Source organism: Bos grunniens, chromosome 26, assembly GCF_055505025.1.
Source record: "Bos grunniens cultivar Pamir isolate PY7600 chromosome 26, Bosgru_T2T1.0, whole genome shotgun sequence".
NCBI lineage: Eukaryota > Metazoa > Chordata > Mammalia > Artiodactyla > Bovidae > Bos > Bos grunniens.
Genome location: NC_141190.1, coordinates 23,336,952 through 23,351,618, shown reverse-complemented (window position 1 = coordinate 23,351,618; position 14,667 = coordinate 23,336,952). Strand labels below are relative to the sequence as shown.

Sequence of the window (14,667 nt, the reverse complement as noted above, 5' to 3'; positions counted from 1 at the left end):
CTTTTCCCTTCCCTGGAGAAGTGACTCACTGCTCAAGTGTTGGGTGACACTGAGGATCAAGGATGGGTGATAAAAATACTCCTGATTGTGCAACTCAAGGAGGAGGAGATGCAGCGTGGACTGAGAATTTCGACGTGCTGGCCATGAACTCTGAGGCTGGGGCATTAACAATGGCCCCAGCTTCACCTCTTTGGGGAAGTGGACAGAGAATGGAGTTCAAACAGAAATTCACCCAGGCAGGAGCACTTTGGAGCCCTCGTTCTGCCCTTTCAAATGTGTATTTCTGAGAAGGGCACGTAAAGGCAAGCGCTCAGCAAGACAACAGTGGCTCACAAGAGCCTGGGCCCTTCCCCTCGTCAGCCCTGTGGGGCCTGGCAGGGGCCCTGAGAACAGGGCTGTTTCTTTTTCTTTTGGGTTTTCTCTCCAGTGAAAACAACCGTACTTCCCCAGTGTGGGAGGGGTGAGGGGAGCCAACGTGACACGTGGGCTCCTGGCGGGCCACTGTGCTGACACGATGGAGCCCCCGGAGCAGGGTTATCCAGGCCTGCCCTGCGTGCGGGAAGTGACGTCAACAGCCCGGCTGTTTTCCCAGATGGAAACTCACCTTCCTTCACCCAATTCACTGGATGCAAACGAGATATTGTCTTCTTCTAATTAATCTTCATGGGCCTCATAGGCTGAACAAAACAAAACACATGCGTGCTAAGTCGCTTCAGTCATGTCTGACTCTTTGCGACCCTATGGACTGTAGCCCACCAGGCTCCTCTGTCCATGGGATTCTCCAGGCAAGAAACTGGAGTGGGTTGCCATTTCCTTCTCCAGGGGATCTTCCCACCCAGGGATCAAACCTGCGTCTCTTACATCTCCTGCATTGGCATTGGTAGGCAGGTTCTTTACCACTAGCGCCACCTGGGAAGCCTGAAAACAAAACACAGTTTTCTTTAAAGAATGACTCCTTGGCCAGGTCACAAGCTCTTCAAGACAAGGACTGAGGCAGTAGGGACCCCCTCTTCAAACGGCCAAACAGATGGGAGCGGAGACACTCATTAAAGTGGAGAGAAACGCACGTTGTGTTCTGGGGCATGCTGGGGGGAAGGTACAGCTGACAATGCCATGACGGGAGACGCCATGCTACAAAACTTTAATTTTTCAGAAAGTTAAGGCAACAAGAAAAAAAGCCTTAAATGCTGCTGGTGCAATTCCAGAAGACTGAAAGAGCTCAGTGATGATGGTTAGTGTGCTTTTTAAAGATACCTCACCACAAAGGGTTTCTCCCACAGCCGGGAACCTTCCCTACCAACACATGTGCACACACACCCAGGAGCCCTGTCCCTCTTTAGAGGGGTGGGGGGCGTTGTTATGTGATCCAGAAAGCTCCCTAGAGGTCCCCCAGCCTCGGTCAGTGAGTCACTGCAGAGGGAAAAGGAGGAGGGCTGGTACACCGAGGCAGCTTCTCAGCACTGGAGCAAGTTTACAGAGAGACGAGCCTCGCCATGCAGTGCACCTGACCACGCTCATCTCCCAGTCCCTGTGCGGAGCCTGGGGAGCAAAGGCCGGGCTCCGTACCACAGTCCGCGTCTAAGCCAGCCACCTCAGACACGGGATGCCAGTGACTTTTCCCCTCCTTGACCCAGGTCCTTACAAATGCTGGCAGGCACAGTGCCTAAGCTGGGCTCCCCTCAGTGGCACAGAGGAGCTGCTTCCCAAACTCACGCGGGCGGGCAGTGGGAAAGGAGGCGCCAGCAAGCCGAAGGAGGCTTTTCTCAACTGATCATCTTGGGAAAAGCCAGATACAAATTTCACGGCTGGAATGCAGGGGTTGTGAAACGCTGGAAGAAGCCCCAAAGAGGGCCAAGGGCTCCCCTTCTGGGAAGGCGGTGGGAGGAGGGCTGGCAGGGGCGAGTGGGAGAGAAGCAGGTTACCCAGAGGGGCCTGCCTTTCTGGGAAGCAGGAAGTGAGGCCTCAAGAAAGAAAGAAATCCCCTAGCCCTGAAGCGGTGGAGAGGCCAGAGGTACGGCTGATTTTGTTTCTGAACATGAGGGCAACAAGGCTTCGTGTCAAGAAGGAATTGTGGTATAAATGAGCCAATTATGACACATTTCATTATCTCAGGGATTTGGAAGCACTGAGGCTGGCAGCATGTCCTCCTTGAGTTAAATACAAACAGTAAGCTTCTAACTCGGGGCTTTAGCCTGCACCTTGGCCTCAAGGGAGAGGTTTCTATTCATGCTCCGACTCGTGAGAAGGGGTCGGCCTGGGAGGGGGAGAGACAGGTCTGGGGTGCCCCTCACATGGGCCCTGAGCGTGGCGTGAGGAGTTAATACCGTGTTAACAGCTGAGGGACAGCCCTAAGTGCCACCCTTTCCTCACCAAATCACTTATTAGCCTTTCTGTACCTCAGCCTCCTCACCTAGAAAAGGGGGATAATAATATTATCTACTTCACAGAGTGACCACGAGGGTGGTATTAATACAAAGTCCTTGGAACATGACCTGGCTCACACGCTTCACCAGTAGTGCTGGCTGCTACTGAGATGGGAAAGAGCGAGTGTCCGAGTCCCCCAGGCAGGCCAGAGCCTCGCTGCTCATGGCCAGGCTCCACGGGCTCTTCTGCTTCTCCGCTCTATCTCCACAGCCTCCTCAAATCACGTTTGGCCCCATGAGGACCACATCTCAGAGTCCCCACCCAGAAAGCCTGACTAAAGGAAAACTGGACACAAAGACACAACACAGCCTGTGCCCATTGTGCCCCCGCAGGGAGAGAAGCAAACACTGGTGCCAGCATGTTTTGGGTTGGCTTTCTCAGTCACGATCCAGGCGGTTTATCTGAAATGGGGTCAGCTCCCAGGGTGGGCAGCACAGATATTACACTCGTGCTTGCTAATGTGAATCGAGTCCACCACCACTGATCCTGAGATAACAGGGAGCTGGAGACTAGGGGGCAGGGGGTGGTGTTGGAAAATGTTCTTGGGGAAGGAGGAGAAACCAGTTCTCAACCAAATGCTAGCAGATTGGTAACTAGGACCAATGACCTTAGAGGAGACGGTGCCAACTCCCTTCAGACTGCAGATTCCAGTGCCTTAGAGATGTGACTGGGTCCCTGAGCTGCAGGGAGGGGAGAGGACCCCAGAGCGTTGCACCTCTGCTCTACTCTCATCCATCTCTCTGTAGCTCAGCCAGTTCAGGCCAGAGTGGAGGCTGCAGCTCTGCCTTGTCTGCAGACGGCCCATGGACCAGGTCCGATCCTTACTGCTCAGCAGACTGAGTCTGGGCTAGAGTTAAGCACCCAAGAATCTTGAGCCCAGCAAAAGGTTGCTGGGGCTGCAGCAGCTGGAAGTATGCCCAAGACAGGGCGTGAGGGTTCAGGCTTGTTCCAGATATATAACAGGGGTAAGTGGGGTACCTCCACAGGAGCCCCTGCCCTTCTGCCCAGAAACCTAGACCTTCAGAGGTGGAGGGGCCATCTGAACTAAGACCATCTGCAAGTTATGGGGCAATCTGTTTGAGCCTTTGAGCCTACAAGTACCTCCCAACCTCCCACCAGTGCCAACAGGGCCCAGAGGAAGAGGCCCAGCTCAGGGCATGGGAAGAAGTATGGCCCTGGGATGGGAGCCAGACTCCCAGGTGGAGAGTTTCCAGATGCCCCATGACTCTGCCTGGCCCTCTGCAGCTGCCAGGGGAGGATGGTGCCTTCGGCCAGCTCCTTCAAGGCAGCTGGCTGCAGAAACCCATTGGCTAGAGTTAAAAGCTGCTCAGAGGTACAGTGGAGGCTTCTCCAGGCTTTTGCCAAAGAGCTCCACTCTCATGGCTTCTGGATGGCAGATTCACCAGGTGGGCCACCTCAGGCAGCCAGAGCAACTCTCCCTACTCCACAATCTGCTCCCAGGTTCCAGTCTCAACTTTAACCAGCCAGGTCTTCCCTGTTCCATCCCCGTCAGCTCCATCTCCTGCTTGTTAAAATTCTAGGGCACCTTCAAGGCCCATCTCATGTACTTCCTCCTCCAGGAAGCCCTCCCTAACTACTCAAGATCATGCTGACTTGTCCCTTCTGTAGCACATTAAATCACTACCGCTTCTGGGGGTCATGGATGAGGAACTGAAGATAGAAAATTCAAAGTAACTAATTCCAACAAATTACATCCACAGCCAGAATCATGCCAATTAATTAATTCATTCAGTTCATGTGTTCCCAAAAGAGCCTACACCCCAGATGGCCCTCTGGGTCCTGAGCCTGCCACACAGCGAATGTGTAATAAAGACTTCTCAGAAGAAGAATGGATCACCCTGGACCTGCAGGAGTGGTCCGCCTCCCTTTTAGCCCAGGACACAGCAACTTCCTCTCTGGCAGGCAGGGTTCCTGCTCTGGGCTGCCAGTTCCCAGGCTGCCCCTGCCAGCAGCTATTCCCTGGAGTTGCCCTGGGACCAAGGGCAGAGGCGGGGGGTGCCCAGCTCCAGCTCTGCCTACCATTTGTCCCCAGCAGAAGAGGAGAGGTCAGCAGGAAGTAGATCTGACCTCTCAGGTGGTCAAAAGTCTCTCTGAAGAGCTCGTGGACAGATAGCAGAGGCCTGAGAGGACTTACCTTCCCTGGGCCCCCTGGAAAGGAGGCAGGAAGAAGGGCCTCAGCAGCAGGCGTCCAGTCTGGGGCTGGCCAGACAGGGAGGCCCCTGGGGTTGCAGCTATCAGCCGGAGACCAGGCTCCAGGAAGGAAGGAAGGGCAACTCTGGCCGAGGCCGAGATAAGGAGGGGAATGGTGCTCAGCACAATGGGCTCCCACAAGGCTGGGAGGCCCCAAGTCAGATTTCGCCCCAACTTGGCCTCCCATCTGCTCACACAGCCCGTGTAAATATTTACTGTTGTTTATATTTCTGCTCTGCTGGGTCCCCTCCGAGGCCCTTATGACCATGGATCTGTGTGCCCCAGAGACCCTGAGTCCATCCAGAAAGGCCTCTGGGCATTGTTCTCTCTCATGCAAGGCATAGGGACAGGATCTGAAGGACAGAACTGCTCCCGTGTCCCAGTCTCGGGACACTGCTGTCAGGAAGCTGGACTGACCCCCTCTGTGGGTGGGCAACTTACGGGGCCCGGTCGTGGGTGAGGCCGTTCTGTCGCTGAGGGTTGATTGGCGGAAGGACGGGTTTGCTGTTGATCTCAAGTCCTCTCCTCAAGGTCTCCCGGATCTGCTCTGTGTCTGCAATGACACCACCAAGTTACCCAATGGGTCTCTGGGCCCCAGCAGCTCCATTCCCGTCTTTAGAGCCTAGCTCTGCAGATGTGCTGGGGAAAGGCCCCCGAGAAGGTTGGTCTTGAGGCCACTCCAGCTATCAGCTGTGAGATCTGAGTGCAGCATGAGGACACGGGGCAGATGAGGCATTGTGTGCTCCCCAAACTTTTGGTCTGAAGAACACCATGCTTGTAGAAGATGAGGAATGGCCCCTGGACCACAGAAGGGCGCCTTCCAAGGCAGGGCTCTCCTCCACTGTCCTTCTTTTCTTGTGTCACAGGCCCTAGGCTTACCCCTAACATGGGTCCAGACAGTGACTCACAAGACAGCCGCTGCCCAAGACCACCCAGGAATTCTTCCCACTTACTGGATGCCAGTAACGGCTGCAAGTGCTCTGCCATGAACGGGCAGGCGTCCCTGACACAAGTTTCTGGGTTCGGGGTAGTCAGCTGGTGTCTGGTCTTGACACCCTTTCCCCTGGGGCCAGGTCAGTGGGATGCTGAGTCATCTTCCCACCTTGGTCCCATCCCAGGGAACCCTGCCTCTTCACAGATCTGCCAAGGACCAGGAGGTGAGAAAAGAGTCTCTTGGTGGAATTATTTCTTTGCAAGATGCTTTGCTGGTCTTCGGGGTAAAGCTTACTACTCTGGTCCCCTACATTGAGATTTTGGTCTAAGACTTATTTCTGCAAACACACACTAAAAAGGAAATTAATGTTGGTTGATCAAAGGGTGGGCTTAGGGTAGATGCTGAACATGATTAGTGATTTTTCTAGCTGTTTGTTACAGCCTCATGGATCTTACTTAAAAGAATTTTTTAAAAATAGCCAATAATGGTTGAAATTTTGGACAAAGCTGTGAATCCTTCCTTAAATTAGCTCTTTTTCGCAAAAGCAACTGAATGAGTCTAATAACTGTACAGTCTCTCAGAACCTCCCTGGGGCTTGGCACATCATTAGAACAAGCAGGAAGGAAAGAAAAGGGTCAGATATTTGCATGAGGGGTTTAAGTTGTTCTTTATGGAAAGAAAACCTTTTATAATTGCTATCACATGTGTTTGTATTTTATGCAGGACCAAGTTTCTTACTCTTCAAAACATAAAGAAAGGGGGAAGCATAGAGAAAGGAAGTAGAGCAGCTATAAGCACATGTCTTTATATATGGCTGCTTTTCTTTTGAAGATAGTTAGGGATGCCCTTTCTTTAAAACCATGACTGCTTCTCTAGCCAAGACTAGCATGCTGAGCTTCCAACAGGAGAGCCATACCCTCCTTCTCCAAGGCCCACCCGCCTAGGTTCAGAGGTAAGGGTGCTTGCCCCTGCCCTTACTTTGTATCTGCAAGACAGTGTGTATGTGGGGGGGGGGGCGGGTAGAGTCTATAAACTGGTCTCATACTCAGGCCTTTCCCATCAGAGGCCTGGGCAGAGCTGAGGCCAGTATGATCCTCGGGTTTGGCATGGCTTTCAGGCTAGAGCTGGGCCCTGTGTCAATTCTGTGGGTGGCCAGGGCTTGTTCTCCTGCACTTGGGTGGACTATGGTCATTTCCTGTAACTGTTCTAGGGCTTCCACTCACCTCCCTGACCTCAGATTGCAAGGGGCAAACCTAAAACACAATGGTCCCTGCTGGAGGTACAATGTGAAATACATACACACAAAACCCAGGAGAAATGGGTCACTAAAGCTCCCTCCATTCCACCTTGCTGGAGATCTCACTGGCGGTTTAAATACTGCCAAGAAATGCTAAAACCCAGCCTGGGCAAGGGGAAGGCAAAGCCCCCACCTTTGCCGGAGAGCCGCCGGGGCTGAGCGCCCACGCAGATGCTCCGGCTGTCCTCGTCATCCTCGGGGGGCCGGCTCAGGTCATCCCAGGCGCACTTGGCACTGACACCACTCAGGTTGGAGCCGTCTGTCTCGATGCCTTTGTCAACTCGCTCCTGCTTGGAAAGAACCAAAGAGCCAGAGTTCCTTCAGCCAACCAGTGGCCCAAGGTCACCACCCATATTTGCTTGCCCATATTTACTGAGCTTCAATAAGAGCTAAGGGCTTCCTTGGTGGCTCAGCAGTAAGAATCTACCTGCCAATGTGGGAGAGGTGGGCTCGACCCCTCGGTAGGGAAGATACTTTGGAGAAGGAGATGGCAATCCACTCCAGTATTCTTGCCTGGAGAATCCCAGGGACAGAGGAGCCTGGTGGGCTACAGTCCATGGGGTCACAAAGAGCTGGACATGACTTAGGGACCAAGCACGAGCATGAGTAAGAGCTAAGCACGGGACAGGTGTCAGAAGAACAGGATTCCTGACTCTATTCTGCCCTGGTTACTAACGAGTGACAGTCTCTGCCAGCCACTGGGCTCCTCCAGGAGAACCAGGAGTTAGGGGAGCTGGGAAGAATGAAAATCCCAAGGGAAGCTTCTCCTCACTCATTAGACTTCCAGTATAGTGACCTTCACACCTGTTTCAGAGCCCTGACTCTGCCCACCCTGTGCTGGCCTATGGAGCTGACGTAGCAGGGCCAGGAACTACCTCCTGGAGGAAAGGCACAGTCCTTCCTCTGCTGACTGATCACCCGGCCCTGCTCCAGAGGCCAGTGTGGAAGCCAGCCACAGGCGGGAGAGACTGGGACTCAGCTCCACCTCTCCAGCTCCACACCTGCAGTTTCTTCTTCCAACAGCAGAGGGTGTGGTCACACGGTGACGAGCCCCCAGAGAGCAGAAGGGCAGGACTTTCCCTGCAGCATTGCTGACTTGTTTGGCCAACGATTCTGGATGGAGATTCTTTTCCATTTCTTAGACTGAACTGGCGGCCGGGAGGGCGGTGAGCATCTGCAAGCTCCACCAGAGGTCCTGCCTTCGCACAGGCCTTGATATTGTGGAGTCCAAACACTCTCCAAATGGTCTCAAGGAAGAGGTGAACACAAATACCCTGGGATTTCCGGTAAAATACAGTTGTGCTGTTGGGCTTTGGATGAAAGGTCATCTGGGAGGCTCCTGCAACCTCGTTCATAAACAGTCATGTGGGCCAAATAAAGCTCCTGAGTCAGGACCTCAATTAGAATCTGCTCCTCCCTGTCTGGGGACCTTCTCCCCATGGCTCCACAGGCCCATACTGGCCTGCTGCTTGGCTGGGGAGCCTGTTCAGAAAGCACAAGGTAAGCCTACAGAGAGGGTCCTTGTTTCTGGACACCGTCAGCAGGTGGCCCTGGCCTGATGCCTCCTTCCCATCAGCCCCCCTCTCCCCATCTCCAGGGCTCCCATCAGCCCAGGCAAAGCTGAGGATTCTGAGTTGACAACAGGGAGTGGCTCTCTGTGCCCTAGGCAGGGGCGTGCAGGTTTGCTCAGGATAGAGTCTATGTTTTTCCTTCTCCACTGGCCACCTTGGGGCCCCTCATCTAAGCAAGAAGCTGAAGACATCTCTTGGCTCAATGAGCTCAGCCCACTTACTTTATGAGTAAACAAGAAAGGGTAAAGATGCCGAGGAATCTGGGGACTTGTTCCCGCACACAACTGGCTAGTGGTAGAGTGTGGAGCAAAGGGCCAGGAGCAGCTCTAAAACAAACCAGCTGCAAGTAGACCCCAGAGACACAAGTGAGCACAGAGCAGCTCCCACTGGGCGCACACCGAGGTGCTTTGCTTGCTTTTAAAGAACACTAGTGCTCTGGGTCCTGCTGGCTGGCCTTAGGGATGCCTGAAGACTAGAAAGGAGAACTGTTCTCGGTATGTAGAGCAAGGACAGGCTGCTTATCCTAGTAGCTTAAAGACTGGGTGCTTTCTTAGCACTTGGCACTTAGGACAGGGGCCAAAGCAACAGCCCACGATGCCCTGTGCTGGATCCCAGTGTGGCTGCAGAACAAGGGCTTAGGGAAACACAGCCATGTGGTTCCAGTTCTTGCATAAGCAGAAGCTACTAGGAAACCAAGTTAAAGGAGAGATAACAGAGGATCCTGGCAGTGATCGAAAAGGTAAATAGGTAAATAGAGGAGCATCATCTGTGAATGAGTAGGCTTCTGCCCGAGAACTCCCAGGTCTGCAGTAATGAGCCCAGGGACCGCAGGCTGCCTGTCTGCCTGCTACCTCTCCCTACCCCCTCCCAGCCTTCCTAAAGAACACCAACTCTTGGCACTAACACAGGCTGCCTGTGGCCTGTGAGATTTCTACAGAGGCATAAAATGTTCAGAGATGGCAATGACTTGCAAAGGGCAAGGGCAAAAGAGAAGGAGGCAGGCACGTGCCAGGCACATTACTGGCTGTCTGCGGTTCCTGTTTCATGAGAAGCTCATAAGAAACAAAGTTATGCTCTACCCGGCTTTCAAAATTCACCTGCATACAAACAGAGTGCTGCTTCTAAAAATCCCAGAGATGACACTGACACCACTGTACAGGTGGGCCACACAGCAAGCGGGAACGGCCGACCTGTGTGTACAAAGACTTTCTTTTATAGATCAAGGGATACCAACCTACCCACGGGAGGAACTCGGTGTCTGACTGCCCAAGATGAAAATGATCTGAAAGAGGGTAGGATCTTTAGACCAATCAGCCCTCATCCCCGCAGCTGGGCTGTGGGGTCACTGTCACCTGTTCCACTGTCTGTCATGGTGCGGCAGTGGCAGTAGGGAGGTTTTCTGAAAGGAAGCCCGTGTTCTTCTAAGAAGGGGAACATGGCAGGATGAATCCCAGACAAGCAATACCCATTATACTGATTTTCTTTCTTGCTGGTGATCCAATTTTTTGGTCAGGTTTATTGATGTATAATTTGCATTCAATAAAATCAATCCTTTTAAAATTCAGGAAAATGTGTTTAGACAATTTTTCCTGGACTGAAATCTCTGCTCCGTTATGTACTCTGCAGAATTCAGAGAACAAGTTACATATCATGCCATATTTCTACTCACTCACAAATACAGCTCCTCTGTTTTCCCAACAGGAAAGCCAGGGTTATGTGGCAGAGGCCTAGGCACAGTGTGCTAGAAACGTTTTCCTCACTCAAGACATACTTGCAAGTGTGGGTCGATCTCAAATATGGTCTCTCCCCTCCGCATGTCAGTTATCAGCCAGGGACCGCCAGCGCTGTGGACAAGGAAAGGGGACAGGATGGTAACTGAGGGGTTGGGGCTGACGGGCTGGGTCTACAGCCTTCCCTGCTCACTGCCCCAGGCCCAGAACACAGGGTACTAGTGGCCAAGGGACAGCCAGGGGTAGTGATCAGGGAGGCCCAGTGTGAAAACCCAGAGTCTGAGCAGTAATGTAAGGGGGAAGGAGGGGCTCCCAATCCCTGACCTGGGGAGCCTGCCCCCACCTCCTGGCGCAGGGGTGCACTCACACGGGTACTGTCCGCAGCAGCTCCAGGATGCCCTGCCCATTCCACTGCTGGGCTGCGTGGAGCTCCTCAGTGCAGACACCAACGATCTGAGACCCAAGGACAAAGATGCCATTGTGTGTTAATGGCCATTCCTCCCACCCATCCGGAAGGTCAGCCACACAGGCTCTCTCAGTGTCCTCAAACCTGGGGGACCACAGGCAGGATCTGTGTTCTGGGGTTGATGTGTCCAAAATAAGATGGTTCCCTTAGAAAGGAACAGCGGCCTGACTAGGAGACAGATGGGTCCACAGGTGGGGCACCAAGGTCTGACCCTTGCCCTGCTGCGATGGCTCAGGTGTCTGGGTGACACAAAGCCATGCCCCAGATGGCAGAAGAGAAAATCAGGGCCCTGCAGACTTAGGATGGGTCCCCAGCCCACGTCTCTGGAAACAGGGGAGGTCCAAGGAGAGGTTCCTACCCAGGCGAGATCACAGGAATTGTAAACAGAGGAGATTCTGAGACCCTTCTAGCTCGGAGAGACAACCAGAGGCTGCCAGCAGCTCGAAGAAAAGCTCCCTTCCTTATCAGGGGCTGAACTTTTGAGTAAATCTCAGAGGAAAAAACTAGACCTTCACAGAGACCCACCATGACCACAAGCAGCCTGGTTACAGCTGGGGGAGATGCACGCTCCTCTGGGTAAGGTCCAGTCCAGCCCCAAGCTGCCCGCCAGAGGGGTCCTGGGCCTGTGGCTGTCCAGGTCTTATAAGTTCACAGAAATACCCTCCCCTGCTATCCACTCAGCTATGGCCACCCTCTCCTACCCAAATGGCCCCGCCCCTGCCCCCTCAGCCCATCTCAGCAGATTGAAGCAGACCACCCGAATCCACCTGACAGACCATCAGAGGGACTAGAAAGAGGGAGAAGACCACCCGCCCTCCCATCCTGCCAGGGAAGGCTGGAGCCCATGTCCAACCCGGGCCTCACCTGGAGGAAGGTGACCACCCCAAAGGGTGTCTGCACAGGCTGCATCTGCGGGTCCTCTGTCAGCAGCATGTGCTGAATTCTTGACTCACTGTTGTCCAAAGGACTGTGCCAAGACACGTGGTCGCCACTGCAGAAGGTGTTCTCTGTGGAGAGACGTGAGGGTCCTCAGCGTTTGAGGCCTGGCAGGCAGCCCTGAAGCCCAAGCTGGGGCCTGAGAAGCCTGGGCTGGGAGGCTCCATAGCCTTCCAAGGTGGCCCCAGTGAAGGAGGGGAAGCATTCACTCAGATGAGAGCAAAGAATATGGCTATTTCCCCCAAATCAAATGCATTCCTGCTTGCCAATCCTGCCAGCCTTCAATGGAAAATGACAGGCTGCCAGTGGGGCTGCTCGCTTGGGGGGCCCAACAACTTCTGGAATCTTCACTTCCCCAGCACCTTCACTGGGGGAGTTCAGTGGGAAGGGGCAGCCACAATCAGGTCTGCCAAGAAAGAATGAAGTACAGAAGAATGAAAGAATTCAGCCAGAAGTCCACAGGAAGGCTGGAGGGCTGTGAAAGCCCTTCACCTTGGAAAAACATACTAGGATTTCTGTGCAGCTGCTGTTGCTGCTGCTGCTAAGTCGCATCCGTCGTGTCCAACTGTGCGACCCCACAGACGGAAGCCCACCAGGCTCCTCCGTCCATGGGATTTCCCAGGCAAGAGTGCTGGAGTGGGGTGCCATTGCCTTCTCTGTCTGTGCAGCTGAAACTGTTCAAATAGGAATCCCCAACCTCGGAGGGCGAGTTTCCCATAGGCAGAGAGATTCAGCTCCTCAGCAGACGGAGATCTGACCATGCCTCACACACCTCGGCAGAGACATGCAGCCCGGAGGGGCAGCTGCTGCCCTGGAGGACACAGGCTTTGGGCCCAGGCTGCCTAAGAGAAACGTGCAAATACGGCCACCTGACAGTCTCCCTGTTGCCCTTCACACGGGCCCACTGCTTCAAAGAAAGATGCGTGAGGGAGCAGAGCCACAAGGGGAAAATACCCAGATGCTATGAAGTTTCCTGTTCCCCTGCCTTTCACCTTGGGTATCCTTCCACAGGTCTGCATTTACCAGACTGAAGGCATCTACAGGTCCTTTTCCATTTCTTCCCACTTCACATTGTTTTGCACATTTCATTCAAAATTATGTATCCTGGAGATCATTCATATCAACACACAGAAAGTTACCTCATAGTTTCCCCTCAATTATAAATTATTATTTATAAATATAATATTGTATTATATTGGCTTAAGGTACACAACATAATGATTTGCTATATGTATATATTGTTAAATTATTATCACAACAAGCCAATCACCACACAAGATATTTTTTTTTCTTGTGATGAGAACTTTTAGGATCTACTCTCTTCGGAACCTTCACATATATAACACAGTACTGTTGACCATAGCCACTCTACTGTATATACCTCCATAGAATTTATCTTGTAACTGGAAGTTGTACCTTTTAACTCCCTTTACCCAATTTCACCTACCCGCCCCCCCACCCCCCCAGCAACCTCCTCTCTCCTCTGGCAACTATCTGTCTGTTATGTGTATCTATGAGCTTGGTTTTCATTTTTTCTTTTATTTATTTTTTTAGATTCCACATGTCAATGATATCATATGATACTTATCTTTCTTTTTCTGACTTTGTAAATTAATTGACCACATGTGTGGCTTTATTCCTGGGTTCTTTACCCTGTTCCACTGATTTATGTGTCTGTTTTTAATGTTAATACCATACAGTTTTGGTTACTATAGTTTTATGTACAATAACTACTTCATTTCTTATTCTTATTTTTTAAAATAATCATGAAGTAAGTTTGTATTTTTCATTCTGAAATAGTCAACTACCTCATATTTTATATAACTGTCGTAGTTCATACCAACTACAGTTAGTAGTAGAACTAATGTATAGTGGTTCATTGTGGTCTATTGCTTATGATCTGGGAATCTGCAATTGTCAAGATCTCATCACTTTTCAGTCAACATTTAAAGTAAGGCACAGGGAGAGTCAACTACAAACCCCCCAATTTCCCAATTCCTGCTCAGCCTGCTCCTCCCAGACTTTCTCCCCTTTACAGAAGTATGTGTCTACAAGCAGCATACGTGATCTGCAAGAAAGAAGCAATACGACAGGTAAAAAGACTGGATTAGTAATTAAAAGCTTCCCCCCACAATAAAAGGTCTAGGCCCGATGACTTCAATGTAAATTCTACCAACAGTTAGAGAAGAATTAATACCAATTTTTCAGAAACTTTTCCAAAAATCAAACAAAAAAAAAGGTAACACTTCCCAATTCATTCTATAAAGCCCTGATACCAAAACCAAAGGCATTACAAGAAAAGAAAGCCACGGACCAATATCCCTTATGCACGGACACAAAAATCATCAACAAAAATATCAGCAAAATGAATACAACAACATATAAAATGACACAATGACCAAGTGAGATTTATCCCAGAAATACAAAGTTAGTTTAACATAAGACAATCAATGTAATGTAAATACTACGTCAACAGAATACAGATTTTCTGGAAAATCACAGGATTCTCTCCATAGACACAGAAAAAGCATTTATCAAAATGCAATACTTTTTTTTTTTTTATGACAAATACACTCAAACTAGGAATAGATGAGAACTTCCTCAATCTGTTAAAGGGCACCTACAAAAAATCTACAGCTAACATCATACCTGATGATGAAACACTGAATTATTTCCCTCTAAGATCAACAACAAAACAGAGATACGGGCTCTCACCACTTTTATTCAACATGGTATTAGGGGTTCTGAACTTCCCTGGTAGTCCTGCGGTTAAGAATACCCCTGACAATGCAGGGGACGTGGGTTTGATCCACGCTTTGAAAAGATTCCACATGTTGTGGGGAGCCCTTGAGCCACAACTACTGAAGCCTGTGTGTCTAGAGCCTGTGCTCCACGACGAGAGGAGCCACCACAAGGAGAAGCCTGCACACTGCACCTAGAGGCAGCCCCTGCTCACCACAACTAGAGAAAGCCCGAGCACAGCGGTGAAGACCCAGTGCGGCCAAAAGCAAACAAATACATCAGTAACACTTAAAGAGAATACAATAAAATAGAAAAGAAGGACCAAGAGGGAATCATTCACTAGGTTCTAAAAAACA

General features: G+C 51.3%; 1 protein-coding gene across 6 annotated transcripts in view; it reads right to left on the bottom strand.

Annotated features, from left to right (window-relative positions):
• The window catches only part of SUFU (SUFU negative regulator of hedgehog signaling), a 105,841-nt gene that overhangs the window by 25,494 nt on the left and 65,680 nt on the right, over positions 1-14,667 (bottom strand). For 4 of the 6 annotated variants that reach the window (XR_015155264.1, XM_086377476.1, XM_086377479.1 and 1 more), the window contains exons 4-8: positions 11,498-11,640; positions 10,535-10,620; positions 10,209-10,281; positions 7,000-7,156; positions 5,077-5,188 (exon numbers count right to left, since the gene is read on the bottom strand). Coding sequence is in view for 4 of the 6 variants with exons in the window: in XM_086377476.1 (XP_086233602.1) it covers positions 5,077-5,188; positions 7,000-7,156; positions 10,209-10,281; positions 10,535-10,620; positions 11,498-11,640 (571 nt within the window). In the remaining 2 variants the exon portion in view is untranslated. The remainder of the gene's footprint in view (positions 1-5,076; positions 5,189-6,999; positions 7,157-10,208; positions 10,282-10,534; positions 10,621-11,497; positions 11,641-14,667) is intronic. The other 2 variants (XR_015155265.1, XM_086377477.1) reach the window with 1 other exon arrangement.